The 17,617-nt window shown below is 38.7% G+C and overlaps 1 protein-coding gene across 7 annotated transcripts in view; it reads right to left on the bottom strand.

Moving 5' to 3' along the window:
- ago4 (argonaute RISC component 4) overlaps positions 1-16,450 on the bottom strand; it is a 32,224-nt gene extending 15,774 nt beyond the window's left edge. For all 7 annotated transcript variants that reach the window (XM_042506057.1, XM_042506059.1, XM_042506058.1 and 4 more), the window contains exons 1-6: positions 16,270-16,450; positions 7,012-7,183; positions 5,629-5,749; positions 2,931-3,112; positions 1,868-2,004; positions 514-648 (exon numbers count right to left, since the gene is read on the bottom strand). In XM_042506057.1, the coding sequence (XP_042361991.1) occupies positions 514-648; positions 1,868-2,004; positions 2,931-3,112; positions 5,629-5,749; positions 7,012-7,183; positions 16,270-16,288 (766 nt within the window). In that variant the 5' untranslated portion in view covers positions 16,289-16,450. The remainder of the gene's footprint in view (positions 1-513; positions 649-1,867; positions 2,005-2,930; positions 3,113-5,628; positions 5,750-7,011; positions 7,184-16,269) is intronic.
- Between the last annotated feature and the right edge of the window lie 1,167 nt (positions 16,451-17,617).

Raw genomic sequence — 17,617 nt, 5'->3', positions numbered from 1 at the left:
GTCTGCTGTAGAAAATATGCAGCTGAAATTCCACAGTGTCAGAAAAATCCAATTATCTCCTGCAATGTTACTCTGTGTTTCTTTTTATATTTGCAGTTACAGAAGTGGAGATAAATGCAGACTGGAGCAGCTCAAATCAGCAGGAATTTCTTACATTAAAATAAATCTGTGATCTATGAATAAAAGCCATATTCAGGAGATCAATTGTGAACATTTGAGTGAATCTAATGGACATATTTTCTGATGTGAGTGGCTTGTTTCTGTCACCGTGAGGTTAGGAACAAGTGTGCAGCATTGTGTATGTGGTGGGTATCCAGTATGTAAGTGGGTGTAGCTTCGTATACATTGCATAAAAACAAACATGCATGTTGCTTGAAGGCCCACACCTCTGTGTAATCTCTGCTGATACACTGAGTCACAGAAGTTGTGTATATAATGTGTCTGTTAAGTTTAGCGCTTTTCACTTGATGGAAAAAGCCACTGTGTGTGTGTGTGCTGGAATTGAGCACTCACCTCTTATTTCCTTGGTGAATTTGACGCGCTGCGAGTCTGTCAGTGGTTTGGTCTGTTCGTTGATGTTCTGTATATCGAGCACCTCGCACATGAACTCGATCACAGGCTGAGCGCGGTAGAAAGCTGTGGCTGACACTGAGGGAGAACAACAGATATGACATTATTCAGAATATTGGCCCCATAAATCAATAACTTAAAACAATACAACAGAGTCAAATGAGTTAATGATACTGGATATAATAAGAAGAGTGTGGTCATATTGTAGAATTGGGGAGTGGGGATGGAGCAGTAATAAATGCTTTAAAGCATCTTCTTGCTGACAAAAATAATGGACTGATATCATCAGCAACATCTATGGACTGCTAAACATCTTTCCACAAGAAGGACTTTTATAAAGGCTTTTGAGACACAGACAGTGACTTACTGTCATATAAAATTCGTTTTTTCATATGTGCTCCAGACATTGGGCGTTTTTGGACTGAACAGTTCTGCGGACTCTCTGAGAGGAACTTTATGGAAATACTGTGTTTGGTTTGGGCAAGGGTTGGTGCACGGGTGGCATGCAGGAGGCAGGACGTGACACAAAAAGCACGCTGTGGAAATTGTCCATGATGGCTATTACGGACAGAAGTTCCAGGATTTTGTCGTCTCTCCTGTTAGACATTTTTGTTAGCGTCTTCGTGTAAAATGGCCTCTCTTCTTCACCCTCGGATGTTTGTATTCTTCCAGTTTTGTGCCAGTCGCACGAGACACAACATCAACACACCCACTTTCCCAGACAATGACATAGTCTACTCACACACGGGTTCAGTTTCACATTACATGGACTTTTTACAAGCTAGCTGGCGAGAAATAATTCCATTTTATTTCCCGTCTAACTGATTAAAACATATGTATTCTCACATACAGCTCCTCTGGGTCGTGTGTCAATAAGTTCAGGGTCATAGTGCATATGTTTAAAAGGGGCTATAGAGTGAGATTGTTGGTGTTTCTGGTCTTGGTGTTAAGCAGACATCACAACTACCTCTTCACTCTAAATAGATTTAGGAACTGGCTTTAGTGCCAAAATGCGTTGTGAAATATGCGAGTTTTACAATTTCAACTGACTTAACGGTTGTTTACACTGGCGTCAGCCTCGTGTTTGGAAAAAGGAAATCAAGAGCGATTCACTGCTGGAGGAGAGACACTGGAATACAATCCCTGAAATTTAATTTAAGTAACAGATACTGTTTTGAAGGTTTATCAATATGTCATAACCATAGGTCATAAAACTGCATGATCTGTTAATATTATAAGAGACAATTAAACAACAAAGAAAGATTTTAAGATCACAGGTTGAAGCCGATGAGCTTACCATCGATGTTAAGCATCATGTTCCACATGGCAGGACGGACGGACTGATGGAAACCAAACCACACCTCCCTGCCTCCACCCAGGGGATGATAGTAGCCCTCCGGCGGGGAGAAAAACGAACGCCCCACAGGAGTGTACCTGTGTGCACAAAGACAAACATCGAATAATGAACCAAATTAATCAACTTAGAGTCAAACTACCTCAATAAATGAAATGTCAACAAAATCATTTTTTTAAATAATAAACCAGATTAAAGTTTAGATTTGATTGTTGTGGGAAAATGTTTGGGTTCAACAGCTTGAGGTGGAAGTTTCTGTGGACGCATACACAAAATATAGCTAGAACTCAAAATACAACACTGGAAGACCATTTAAGTTCTCCAGGCCCACTGGATACGTACAGGAGACGCCTCCTGCTTCCACTTCACAAGTATAATGCATCTCGCAATTAAGAAAGCAAAAGCAATAACACTTAAATGTTCTCTGGGGAGGAGTGTTGTCAGACACTTATAATACCAATCTGAGTGTGTAAAAAAACACAGTGGACGTGAATCAGCGGTGCACTATTACTTGTAGGGATTACATTGCAGCCTTTTTTGCCACAGTGGCTCAATTGATCTCTCTCAATACTGGACCAATCACAAAAATTGTCATCCTCACTAGTTAATTTTAAAAAAAAAACATGGGAAAAAGGGTCCAGGTTAAAACATAATAGTTTCCTGTTCATCATCTGTGTGCGATGAACTGATTTCTCACATTTTTCTGTCATAATTTTAGTGTGATGTGACATTCAAATCAAAGTGTTCAGAAATTTTAAAATCCCTTTATGGAGATGGACAGACAAATCAGGAAAGCAGTGCCCTGTGGTTCAGATCTTACTGAAGCTGTTAAACTCAATGAAACTTTCATGAAAATGTAATTTGACTGTAATATGATTTGGTCAGGAAGACACAGGATGGCAGGAAATTAAAATTATACAGACAAATGAAAGATGAAAAGCAATAACTCTGTTGACAGATGTGAGAAAGATGTGGGCGGTGTGTTTGAGGTGACGAGTGTCGATACCTCATGGAAGGAAGATGCCGTGTGATGACATCCAGAGCCTGAACAGAGTCTTCGGGGACCTCGTTTAGGTGACCGGACAGGGCTTCCAGCAGCATCTGAAGACTGACCACAGACACCCACTGCAAAGACACCTTAAACGTCTGATCTTTCCCCTCACCAGGCAGAGTCACCTCCAGGTCCACCTAAAGATGGAGAGAAAGGACAAAGGGAGGGGACAAATACAAAAGATGAGGAGGGAAATGGATTGATGAACAGGTGGCGAGGAGATAAAAGGCAATAAAGACCGAAGGGCAAAGTAGATTGGGATAAAGACGGCAACACGGAAAGAATTCTTGATGAACTGGTTTGTCCTTGACATGACAAAAGACATTTAGACTTTAAATTAGCAAAGCCACACAGAGTCAACGCATGTAGGCAAGAATCCAAAAACTGGGGGAAAAAATGTACTTAATTCTGATGTCAATTTGCTCTATGAGCAGTAAAGTAGTAGTTTTTAGTAATACACAAAGTTTTTCCATTTTTTTTTAAACAAAAATACACTTTCAATTTCACTACTTTTGTTTTAGCTATTAGTATTGGAATCTTTGAGCCCTGAGCAAACTGGTTAAATTTCAAAAACTTGGGGAAAAAGGGGCAAAGAGCTACTAGGCCAGAAATGTCCCACAGTTTCCAAGAAATTATAAATATATTATATAGAGAGAAATATTTCTAAATCTAAACTATGTTTATAATTATCATCATTATTATATTTAAATTATTTTAGAGAATTATCATTTTTAAGCACTTTTTTAAAGTCATATCCTTTTTTTTTCTACTCTCTCATTTTCTTTTTTGTGTGTGTTTTGGTTTCTTTATTTGCTAATTTTAAGTCAAATTTTTTCTACTTTTTACAAATTTCTGTCTAATTTTTGGGTCATTTCTCCTTTGGTTGCTCATTGCCTTCTTTCCATGTTTTTTAAAGAAATCAAGCCTATTTGCCCAGGTTTCAAAGGGTTAAGTAAACCATGAAAACTAAGACATCGGGGCCTATTTCAGCTATGTATAGCATTCATTTTAACAGCCAAGGTGCACTGCTATCTATAATCTGAATTTGGCAAGTTGGAGAAGCGAGCAGCTTCAGCGGAGACTAATTAGAGCAGTGTTGTCACTGCAGCAGACAGATGTTGTGAGACATTAAGCAGCAAAACTAAAAACTGTGGTTATAAACTTGAAAGAGAAAGAAGGACTTAACTTTGAGCCTCTGAAAAAAAATCAGTGAAGTTACACTGCTCCTCATGCATGAATGCCCACAGCATCGCTTTTAATCTGGAGTTGAAGAGCAGCTCTGCAGAGAATGTTATTAATATTTCCCTCATTAATGATGTATTATTCAACCCATTTGCAACCCATCCACACATCCTTGTGTGAACATGAGTGCATGCGTGTTGTTAATCCACCTTTGTAAGCACATCTTACAATCTGAATATGCACCCTTAAATTAACATTTAATTTATTAACAGTTTTTTGTTGGTCAAAAGCACAATTGGTTTTTGCTGTCAAATAAAAATGCGTCAACAATGCATGTGACCACACATCATTTTAAGACCTGCAGTCCATGGCTGCACAGATGTGTGCGAGTATGTTTGCTACTTGCTGGCAATGACTATTTCGCTGTGCTGTGTGTAAGATAAGGTCCTAATACCCTAAAACATCTCGACACTGTCAAGAAAGATATTAGTATTGATGTCTCCATTCATGATTAAATGTTAAAATTTGAAGATAAACGTCTCTTATTCCCAGAGATTTCATACAAATTACAGATTTTTTTTTTGTCAAACATCAATACTTACTGTCAGGTTTTCTCTATAACGCAGTGTAAGTATTAGAAAATAACTTATAGAAAGGATCAAAAACTTCCTTTTTTAAAATTTGTATTAATTTATTTTATGTATACTCATTATTTAAAGGATATATAGGACATCAGTGCTAACTGATAACAAAAGTTGCTCCATGTGTTGAACTATTACATTTTTTCAAGGTAAAATCTTTTTTGAATAAGCGCTTGGCAAGTGTAAACCAATAGACATCGACATATATAATAGAGGTTGAGTTGGGACAGAAATTAAATATAATATATTATTATTGTGACCCAATATTTCCTATATATGAATGTGTACTGTGGCCTTTCTCTACCTCTTTTTCTCTGACACATTTTTTTCTTACTTTGTGCTGTTTTAAATACTGTATGTATGGGTGGAGATGTTTGTCAGAGTTGACTGTAGTGTATCATTTTACTTTATTTGTTAAAAAAAGACTAGGCATCAATTAACAGAAAAGGTAAGTAAATGTAAGAGCATTCAAGAGACTGGGGTTAATCTCCATTACAGGTCCTAGTGCATCAGTGCTGGTCTCACATTCCTGGTCCAGACTTTCCAGACTGATCCAGCTGGCAACCTTTCACTTACAAACCCACAAACAATCAAAATAATCCACTAAACCATTTATGTGCCTGACACCTCCTGCCTAAAATGTGAACAAATCACAGGGTTTATATGTTTAAAGGCAAACCATTTCTCCTTTTCTGTATCCATTAGCACAAACTTGTTTTTTTAACAGGACATACACATATACTTTTCTTTAAAAAAAAAAAAAAAAAAGACACACAGATTAATGTGTGTTCATGCTCATGACATGAGGGTCCAGTGTGTGAAATACCAACCCTGTCTCTCCCAATTGGCAGTGGATGTGCTGTGTACATGTTCCTCTTCCCATCGTAACCAGGCTGTCGGTCTCCAAAGATCTGCATCTTGAAGTGCCGCACCATGGTGTCAACCACTTCCCTACAAGAGACGGGGACGACAGGATGACTGACTTAGCATTTCTGGTGACAACATTTCATACAGGACTCCCTAAAAACTTGACAAGTCACCCAGGGGCGGTGCCTTACATCCTGCACTACACAGTATTGTGTGGCTGATCTGCATTCTCTCTTTTCTCTTTTTTTTTTTCATAAGCCTGATTTTGCCCTAACCCCATGATTAAAAGTACAGGAAACCTCACTCCTAACTAAATTTATGAAGATATACTTACATTTTTGCTCCTTGTTCTGCTGCACGGCTGTACCACAGCTAGACTTCCCTTCAGATTTTGACTCCTAACTGACTGCTGATACATTTTCACATTAACTATCATAACTTTATTCTAAAACATTTGTACAACTTTTTTTCTGAAACACAGTGACACTTAGATGGACTAAATTGTGTTCAAGAAGAAAAATCCATTTGTAAGTCCAAACAGGCTTACAAGGCAGACTGTCGGTTTCCATGTGAACAGGTGTGAGACCAGATATACAAATTATAGAAACACATGAACAGTATATTCTTTATGTTTTCATACTTTTAGTGAATTACCAGTCTAGCTAGTCTATATTTCTGCTTTAGAAATAAAACTATTTCATACTTTGCCATGCAGTCCAACTTCTCATTTTCATCAAACCAAAATAGGTTTTGTGATCTGCAATCTTGCAAAGCTGCATGCAGGTTATCATATTAAGTATAAACTTGCATTCAGCATGGGCTGAGACGGTCACAGAGCTTGCAGAAGCGTTCACAACTGTGTCCTGCAAAACCACACCCATCCAGGTAAAACATCAAGTTTTTAAGGAGTCCCAATTTCATACTGCAATAAAAACAAAATGCTTTTTTTGCCCATTACTTGGCATCTAAAATATCTTGTCCCTTAGAGACATGGTTCTCATCAGGCAGACTGTGGTTATTATACTTGCAGATGCAATTGGCACCTAAATAAGATTACTTATGAGAAATCCTGAGAAAAAACCATTAGGTATAATAAAAAGGGGTAGGTATAATAGGTGCAAACATCAGCTTATACCTTGTTTACCTTTTTTATTTTTCCTTTTAATTAAATGCCTTGATGTTACTTAAAATTATTATGTCCATTATGTACATTCCTTTAGGAAATTTATTAACAGGGACAGAAATAAATTACCACTATCGTACCTAACTAAAAATTGTCAAAATATAAGACAAATTCTCTCAACCCCTTGTGCATTTTTTTGCTCAAACCCGTCAGTAGGACCTACCTGTTGACCCTTCGAGGCCGTTTCTCAGGCTTGATGTCGATATCATAGTGATATACATCAATCTTGGGAATCTGCACCTGGAAGTGGTTCGCCAGGAGCCTGATGGGTTTCCCCACCGTGCCGAGGCCGGGACGCCGCGGAGGCTGAAACAGAGAGGGAGGGGCGGGCGGGCCTGCAGAGAGAGAAAAGTGATTGTAAATTACCACCATCTTAAAAGTTTATGGGCTTTTGTTTACATTGTTTACATGCAAGTCACTACTTTGCATAATAAGAATATCAGTAACTTTCCTCATTTTAAGTGTTCATATAACTAGGGCTGCAAAATTAATCGAAATATTATGAGTGCAATATTCAAATCACAGGAGCTCCACTTATTTGATAAAGGTAAAATGTCTCACAACATACCATTATAAATGACACATTGTAGTGCAACAGAGATGTCCCTTTTATCAAATCGCACTCCAGACCCCAGCAAAGATTACATTAACATCAATTTTATGTTTTTTTCAGTGAAAATGAAATAAATTGAAAAAGTCCCATTCCCACTGAACTTGCAATTCATATCACAATTGCAAAATCCTTTAACGTAGCCCAATCGCACTTTGATTTCTTTGCATATCCTGCAGCCCTGCGACTTTCATCCAATTCCTCCTCTCAGTGAAAGCTAAACCTACCAGACTCTTAAGGGAAACGAATGGATTCCTCGCCACAAAAGGACGAAGCTTCAACACAAGCATGTTTGGCATTTATTTTGAATGCGAACAAAGGTGGCAGCAGTGAAAGCGTGTGCCATTATCTCTGCATTACATGTCACATTTTAAAAGATGAATGTACGCGGCGTAACGCCAAGCTTGTTGCAAACTGTCTCATCAGTGACACCTGCTTGAATGCACTGAAATGGCCTCAGAGACCCTGAGGCGCACATATACCGCTTGATTGATCCGTAACTCTGGCCCCTGGCCTACATGGGTCAACAAGGGGCTGGCGAAACAATGACCTGCAATTATCCTTCAGCCCGCCCCCAGCTCCACCCAGACATACAGGGCGCCCACCCCTCACGCAGAGACAAAGACCGAGCTCGTCTCAGACAGACAGCAGCAGGGCCATATGGAGGGGGTGCTGCACGGAGAGTCTGGGATTACCGTTACACGCAATCGCATGCATGCATCTCACTCACATACACATTACGTACATACATGCACAGGTACATAACACAGGTCGGTCTTGTATTTTAGCGTAAAAAGCTGCAGGCATAGCACATACTGTATATGCTCAGTACTTCATCAAGTGACTCAATAAAAACACATTTATCTCACACATCAACACTACTAACAGTATAAACGAGTGTCTGCAAAATGTTCAAACAGTAAACGCATACGGCACATCTTGGCTCTGAATTTAGTTGCAACAAAAGAAGACAAAAGGCAGAAAATATATTTACAAACGATATTAAAATAACCTTGTGTTGGTGGTATGGAGAGGAGGTTGGAGGAGGCCGCTTAAAGCTTTTGTTAACTGACAGCTAAGGGACTGTGGGGGTCCTCCTGAACTCCATGCACCCACACGCTCCAGTTAGCAAGTGAAGCGCGAGAGCACGGACAATCAGGACCCTCCCCATCGCTTCCTGAAAACACGCTTCCTAACATGCCCTCAACTAGTCTGGGCCCCAAATCACCTCCCCTGCTCCCTGCTACTCCCCTCCTTCTCCACCTCCTCCTCCTCATCCATCACACAAACAAACCATTAGCCTGATTGTGTTATCATTCAGCTTTTCCATAGCGTTATTATGCTTATGATACAATCTCGGGAAAAAAAGGTGTTAGTCTGTTTTTGTCTTTGTCACGACTTGGATTAAAACCATCTGATGATTCACTCCACTTTGTCCTACTGGCCTTGTTACCGATGGCAACAAAAGGCCTACCAAGCACCCTGTGTGTGTAATTTCACATTATGTGTCACAAGCATTTCAAGTGGATTCAATAGTAATTCAGGTGCATTCCTTTATGCCTCTGTTATGGTGCGTTGTGTTGATAGTGTCTATGGAAAGTTTTGCGAGCAGCAAAATGTGTTTGTATAACATTCTGTGTTTGGTTGTATGTACATGTGTGGGTGAGCAAAGCAATTTTAATAAAATGCAATCTGATACGACACTGCAACCGCAAACTCTGACCACAGAAATTACCATATGCTTGAGACAAACCCCATTTCATACAAATACAATACTATTATGCTTTTCCATGTCTTATATATAGTGTTAAGATGAAGTACGTTTATATAAAAGGTGGCCAAAGACTCAAATAATGAGGTAAATATGTGTGGAAGTAATTTCTGTAAGAAAAACTCATGATACTATGATATTGTACTTGTGTTTTGGTTTCTCTGCTTGCTGGGTGCACATACAGGTACTACAGAAAGGGCTTTACAGTGAGCTCAAGGCCCTCCTCTTCCACCAAAACCAGAGCTGTAACTATATATAGCTGCCTCAGCTGCCACACTACCACAGTAGATATGCGTGTCTCAACACGAAATGCCTGAACCCATCCTTCCTCCACAACATGTCTATTTACCACAGTAAACACCAACCAACCCAACTCTGCGGGGTTTAGATAAACAGTTTACAGCAGCAACTGACAATTATTTTTATATCTCGGTTAATGGATTAATTGGTAAGTAAATAAAATGTCAGTCAAAATGTCCTTAAGCCCAAGTTGATGTCTACAAATTTCTTGTTTGTCTGTCCAACAGTCCAAAACCCAAATATATTCTGTTTACTATCACATACGACAAATAAAAGCAACACACTCTCACAACTGAGAAGCTGGAGAGAGGAAGTGTTAGGCTTAAAAAAAAAAAATTTAAAAAAATTATTTATTTGATTATCAAAACAGTTGCAGATTAATTTTCCTTCCGTCAACTAGCAGATAATTAAAACCAGTCATTTCAGTGAAAAATTTGTTTCTAACTTCTAACAATTTCACTTGACTGGGTTTGTTGTCTTACTTCACTCAACAGCACTGGCTCAGGTTATTTTATGAGTGCAGAAAAATGGCAACAAGTGGAAAAGGCTCATGGATATAAACACATACGTTCGATAAAACTGAAAGAATATAAATGTCTATATAAATACATGTTCTTGCCTTCTTCTCTGAGGAAAAAAGTAACGCCTACACACTTACTCCATACCACACAAATTCAATGAAGACAACATTTCTCCCTCAACTTGCCTTCTTCTCTACCATCAACATTTAGCAAGTTCTTCAAATTCCCAAATTCATTCATATAATACTAGAGATGTCAGTCAGCTCCACCTTTGCGTCAAAAAAAAAAAAAAAAACAAGGACATTATTTTTTTCTTTTCTTATTTTTCTCTGTAAGTAAGCTTGGCTGTCTTGCAAAGTATTCTTTTTTTCGAGCTATTATGGCTGATGTTACTGCAACCTGCCTGTAGGAATGCAGCAGTATACTGATTTCAGGCTTACTGTGGCATGACAATTACTGCTTATCTACAGTATTGAAAAAATTATGCAACTGGACAAATAAACTCCCCTGTCCATCTCCTTTTCTCCTCAGACTATTTGCACACACTGCCATTAAAAAAGGGTTTCATGTTTGAGTTCATATAAAGTTTTTGTTGAACCAAAATTGTGAAAAACTGCCAAACACAAGCCATAAGGAACTGCTTCAAAGTCAGTCAATTATGTGTGGCTCCTGCCCCTGTATATGTGGGGCCATATCCACAATGCATATGTTTTTGAAGCCCTGACGAAGACCGTTTTTTGGTCGAAACATGATGGCTTTTTTAATGATTAAGCCACCATAATAAAGGCTTTTTTATGTAATGCTTACTCGTTTATTTTTATTATCCTGTTGTTTTCCGTCTTCCACAAGCACCGCCAGCAAAGATATTCAGTTTAATTTCCTATATGACAAAGAAAAGCAGCAGAACTGCTCAGGTAAGAAACAGAAACAACATAATGTTTAGCTTTTTACTCTTTTTCTTTTTTTTTTTTTTTTACTATTTATGCTCCAAAATTGACTATTTTTCTATCCACCAACTAATAATTTCATCTCTAGCTACATGACATCAAAACAAAAAGCAAAAAGCATAAAAAAGCATGAGTATTTTTTATCCAAATAAGCAACTTGAGTGAATCTTTGGGGTAAACGTTAGGTCAAATCAGTATTTTGTACAGCCGCTACACTGAGAAAAAAGTGAAACTTGGCCTATATTCATGTGACCGAGAATATTTTAGAGCCCTAAACTGTCATGGGGTAAGAGAAGGGGAAGCAGGAAGCGGACATAATAAAAAAAAAAAAAATCACCAAAAGTTTCTAATAAGAAAAAAATCAGGAGGACCATTACATGATCATGCAGGCCATCGAACACAGAACAAAGTGCTATTTAATCAGAAATTAAATTAAAGCCACAAATATGCAGGGAAACATTAAGTCCGTCTAGAAAACACCCTCTCTCAAGTGATTTCTTTTCTGAATACACCCTTCTTTCTTTGTCCAAAGCATATTTTGTCATAACTATGTGTTTAAACATCCCTTTAACAACCTTGTCATGCATTATTAAAAAACACAGAGTTCAATTGAGCAGGTATGCAAATCCTTTTTCCTTGTTTGACAGAATAACTAATCAATAAAACATTTTAAATAGAGGTATATCACATAAAAAGACCTAAAGGTGGCATTTAAGCATCTTGTTAAGTGAGCTCCCTCCATAATTCTATGCTTTTGCTCCGAGTGAGACAGGGCTGCAGCTACTTTGAGTCACGGAGGAAGTGAAATTAGCTTTTCCTGGCACAGAAAATGACAGATCACGCATTGAAGCCAAACAAGTCTTTCTGCTCCCTATGTAGTCTGAGTGCATCTTTCATCTTGGCTACTAAATTGACCACCACTGTTTTCAAGGAGCAACACAACACGGTACAAAGATCATTGCCTCCCAGTGCAACAACGATGATTTTTTTCCCTCTTTACTGATCTACTGTTTAAAGAGATTGTGTGTGGTGTGCTCACATCTGACGAGAGAGGTTTACTACTCGTGCACTGTGGAGCCCACTAATGCTATGTGTGTCCCTGGTAACCACAGTGTGATCAAGCAGAGAGACAGCTGGGCTTAAGCTAAGCATGAGGATGATGGCTTGGCCTCGGCAATGAGTCAGAGACTAACAGCACTGAGCAGAGCGCGCGCTGAGAAACCCACACCTGCAAATCACCTGGATTAAAGGTACTACACATTGGACTGAGGAAAAGGCAGGAGGTACTGAGAGAACTCATTCACAAGAAGGGATTATACAGCCCTAGGTGTAGAGAATTTTAACTCTTAGCTGTGGCTTTAGGAGCATCTGATTTTAACTTTTATTGATGAGTTCAGATAAAAACAGCAGTATTTGTTATTTACATTAATTTTACCTCTGCGGTTCATATTCACTGGCAAACAAATAACCAATGGATGCATTTCTTGACGGTAAGTGCAGCTGCTGAAATAACACACATTTACAGTCTGTGTGCAATAGCTCGTGCTGAGATTATTGTCAATCACTCCCAAATTCTACCAGAAGCACCCATTTCTGTATAATTGTGCAGTGGAGCCAAATAATTCAGTATAATCATGAATTTCTCGCTCAAGTTTAAACATTTGCTTGAGTGGGCTCAACTTTCCCTCAATTCATGTCACTTACAGTTAACTGTTGTCTTTATAGCTCTATTTACGCCTTTCCTGTGTTGCATTTTGTGTCAACTACAAATGTTCTGACCAATTTCCCCAACATTTAAACAGAAATTTAAACTTAGATCAGTTAACTAGTCTAAAAGTAAGAAAACAAACTTGTGTTCAGGTCTTCACCGTGCCCTTATCCTGTGAGGTTTTTTAAAGTGTATATCTTAAATAATAATCTAAACTTTAAAAATAACAAATTTCATATAGTTTTCTTCACAGAAATGAATGAAATGTTCAGATAAAGCATACCATATTTTAATAAAGAAGTTTTCTTGCAATCATTAAAATCTACAAGGCCTTGCGACACCACATAAAGCTTTGTCGATCCCTAATGGGAGTTGGAACACGGCAGTTGTGAACCAGTAACGAAATTATTAAGACCATAATAATTTGTAATAAACAAATATTAAATAACGCTGAAATATGCAGCGTTTTGCACCGTGAACTATAAACATTGCACATCATCCTACAAACCATGACTCACTAAATAAAAGTCAAAAAATAACATTTTTATCTTTAGGAAACCAGCTTGATTATTCCAACTGCATTTCAATGGGTGAATGCAATCCCATAAAATAGTTATACACTTAATTGGCTAAGATTTCTGACGCTGACTAGAAATGGTGGAAACATTTAATTGACCAGAAGACTAACTGCACACATCCCTCGTGTTAACTACTTCAGTTTGGATCAAAAAAACACTTTAACAGTTGCACCTAAACAATAGCAACAGATTAGAGGAGCTAAGAGGAGCTGGTGAAGACACCCCAGGTCTACATCACATCATTACACACACACACAACACATTTTGGCAGCCGTGTCTAAGCAACTCCAGCCACACTGAAGCAAAGACCAAAAAGTGCATGTTTATGAAGAAATTCTCTTCAACCAATGTACTTTTTAATGGAAATTTGCACTGTGAACAATGTGTTCTCCAGTGGGGCCTTCTGTGTAGCACTGGACATTATTGGTGATTTGTTTAAAGGATTACTTCACCCATTAAATGACCTTTGTATATCAATTAGTCATGCCTTGTTAACTTGAATTCATGAAGAAAACTTTGCTTTTCTCACATGCCTCAACAGAAAGCAGCGTACATATTGATTTATGGGGGACCATGTTCAACAACAGCAAAGCTACACACACAACTTCTGCAGTATAATCCAATTGTCATTTATCCAGTTGTATTCTCAGCACCGTACAAACACATGCAAACTGTAATATTCAAAACTAAACTGAAAGTCAATTTTATTTATGCTCACCTCAAAGGCAGACTCAAATAAGTTTTTTTTCGTGACAATGCATGTGATTGGGAAGCACTGAGCATAGGACTAGTTAAATGAGACTTGGATTATACTGTGTGAGTAGTGTGAGCTTGTAAACAGAGGTTTTGATATAGTTTTGTTATTAAAGTTTCGTTGTTTGTCCCCAATAAATCAATATATTCGCCTTCATCCATGGAGGCATGCGAGAAAAACAAAGCTTCCTGCACAAATTTGAGGCAACACAGAATGACTGATTTATAAATAGTCATTTTGTGGGTGAAATATTCCTTTTAAAGAGCAATACAGAATTGTTCTTTTATCACTTTACATCTCACATAATACAAATACTGATTAAAGTTAGGCATTTGAAAAGGTTTAACTTGATTTGCACATTAATTCCACTAAGGCTCGTGTGAATATGCCTAGTAGTGACACTAGTACTGAAGAAAAAAAAAAAAAATCATACTGCTGTATCCCCATTTCTCATTATTAATAAAAGTAAATAATCTCTGCAAAATAAATCTACATCCACACTCCACTTTGCAACGGTACACCTGTACTAAATCCTAGTCCTCCCTGAGAAATGCAGCCGGCTCGTGGAGATCCTGGAAGTACCAGGTGAATTTTGCAGCTGCTGTTATTATCAGAGATAAGAACTTGATGGCTTGCACTGATTATGTGAAGCTCACACACCTGTGGATGGTTGTACAATACTGTTGCCCCTAAACATTCCTCTGGACGCTCTCACGGCACAATGCATCAGTGTCCTCCTTAAATAATGCATCTAGGTTTTCTAAATGCCACTATCTTTCTACTAGAGCAGTGATACTGAACGTACAGCCCCCAGGCCAAATCTGGCCCCTAATAGGGTGCTGGGTGGCCCACCTACCATTTCCTAACATTTACCTTTAGCATACATAAGATACCAGAGTGCATAAAACAGCATTGAAATAGAGCTTGTTCATCAAAAAAGTGCCAGTGGAGGATCCCCTCCGACTGAGGTCCTAGCTAAGCCCCTAATGTCCTAAAATCCCAGAAATGTCCTAAAATCCTAGAAATGTCCAAAGTCATACAATCATCTTAAAATCCTCAAAATGTTCTTGAACCCTAGAAACGTCCTAATACCCTAGAATTGTCCTAAAATCATAAACCTATGGGGCTGCTGTGACTGGCTTCTGGTCTTTGTAATTTTGCAAAATTGTCCCCCAAGGAGTATTACTTTCCTGGAGCATGTTGGCAATGTGTGCACGGATTCAACAAATTTTTTTTAAAAAAAAAAATGTCACTTCACTACGCGAACTGCACTCAATTCCTCCAGTATATAGGGGCGCATTTCACAAACAAAATGAGGAACAGTCAAGTCTATTTTGAAAAAAAAAAGGAGGTAAACACACAATTTGCATGATCTTACAATAAAAATGCATTGCATAGCTGTGTGCAAAGGTGTGTGGCTGATTCATCTCCGCACGCTTTCTCATCAAAATAAGTGCCTTTGTTATCATATAGCAGAATAATATGGAGCTGGCCTGCAGATCTGATCGATAAAAGCGCCATCCATCCCTGCTGGGCTCTCACAGACGCATGGCGCGTGAACCAATGACAGCCTCGCTTAAAACCACAAAATTTGGGAGTCACAAAACACGCACGTCTGCCCATTTAACGTCTGTAACGTGTGTTTTATGTTGTTTTCACCCCATCGCTGTCATCTTGGACGGAGGGCAGCCCGAGGAGACGCACTGTTCCCGATGGCGATGGTACAAATTTAAATGGTTTGGCAGCAAAGATTTGACACAGGTGAATTATTTTGTCAAATTTCGACGTCGTTGTGCGGTCTAGTTATAGGAATTACGTCGTATTATGTGGTCAAAGAGAAACACATCGTGTACAAACAACGTAAACACACCACGACGCGGAAGGAAGGAAGGAGGAAGGTAGTTAAATCCCCACTCACACAATGCCAGCCCCGACACGACGAGCTGCGCGTGCTTCTGATAAATAAAACCGCGCAGACATTACTGGTTTACACATTTAAACACCAACTCTCTTTGAACGGATAGAAAACGTGTCTCGGTGTAAATAAAACCACACATTTATACACACACACATTCACACGGGCTGGGCCTCGGTTTGTTTTCCCGTCACAGCGTCGAGGCCTCGCTGCAGCCGCGGCCCCCAGTGATGCGACGCATTTGCGCACACGCGCCCCACACACGGCTCGCGCTCTCCGCTGCTAGCTCGATTTTTCTGTTTTAAAAAATTACTCACCGGGTCCGAGCGCTTCCATGGCCGAGGCCTCTCTCTCCGTCTCTGTCCCGGCCTGGCGGCTCCGTACCGACGCTGAAATTGGGGGCGGTATCGCGAAGCTTAAATGGGCTAATTTAAGAAAAGGGAATATAGATAGATGCGCGGATGACTGCTGACTGAACTAACTGACCTGAGCTACCGCCGCTGCTGCTGGTTCTGGGGATTTGTAACTGCGCATGCGCCAGCCAGGAGCCGTAGAGTCCGCTCTGCGCATGCGTAATTTGCTGTACCGCACTGGCAGATCAAATTTTAATGATCCCAGTCAATGAGAGGGCGGGGAGCTGCGGAATAGTAACAGGATATAGTAAAACAGATCATAAATATATCACTATATGCCCTATATTGAATTGAGCTGAAATGTATTTCGAACATGTAAAAACATGGAAAGGAAAGAAAGAACATGTAAACATACACAAACATACAGACATGTCCAAACAGGAGTGGGAAGAAGTGGAAATTTATTAAATCCAATCCATTGTGTCGCTTACAGTTTTTAAATAAACTTGTTTTTTTAAAACTATACATAACTTTTTATCACCCAAAGTGTGTGAAGCAGTGGTCCTGTCAGTGTATTCACTTTGACGCAAGATGCAGACTACAGTGCATATAATATACTGTCATCCAATATTGGATTACACATGTACAGAGAAAAATGTATTTCACAAATTTCTTTTTTTTATGATTAACATTTTTATTGTTTTTTAACACTGTAACAGAGCATGGAAACAAAGAATGGTAAATTCACCACAGATTTCCAGCCAAACCCCCTCCTCCAAACAAACAAACCTCCTTAAACATTCACCACCAGCTGCTGATCCTTCTTCCGTTGCTGATATTTAACATTATGCTCTCTCATATATTGTAAACCTGTCTCTAATAACCACAGCCAAACTAGCTGTACCATTAATGAAAGAAAAAAAACATAAATAAAACATAATAATAATAATAATCATAACCATAATACAAAATAATCATTATAAAAACAGGTCAAATACCTCTATCAATACACCTATGTGCAACCAAATCTACTTATTCATTTACACATATGCTTGTGTATTTCTCAAATTTCCAATTAAAGGCAAGTACTAAAATTTTGCAGGTTTTACAATCCACAAGGTAAATCTCTTTGGGTCCTTTAGTGTCATTTGAGTAGTTTTCATCCTTTACAGTAACCTTTTTATGAAATGAAAATATACAATGCTTATCCTTGAAGAAAACTCATGAACATTAATGGTCCATGCCTGGAAGTATCTGTAACCGTGTAGTTTAATCTCACATTAGTGGCTATTTACATTAATGTCTCAAAATT

The sequence above is a fragment of the Plectropomus leopardus genome, chromosome 18 (assembly GCF_008729295.1).
Source record: "Plectropomus leopardus isolate mb chromosome 18, YSFRI_Pleo_2.0, whole genome shotgun sequence".
Classification (NCBI taxonomy): Eukaryota; Metazoa; Chordata; class Actinopteri; order Perciformes; family Serranidae; genus Plectropomus; species Plectropomus leopardus.
Note: the sequence above shows the minus strand (reverse complement) of the source record. Positions and strands in the feature narration are given on the sequence as shown.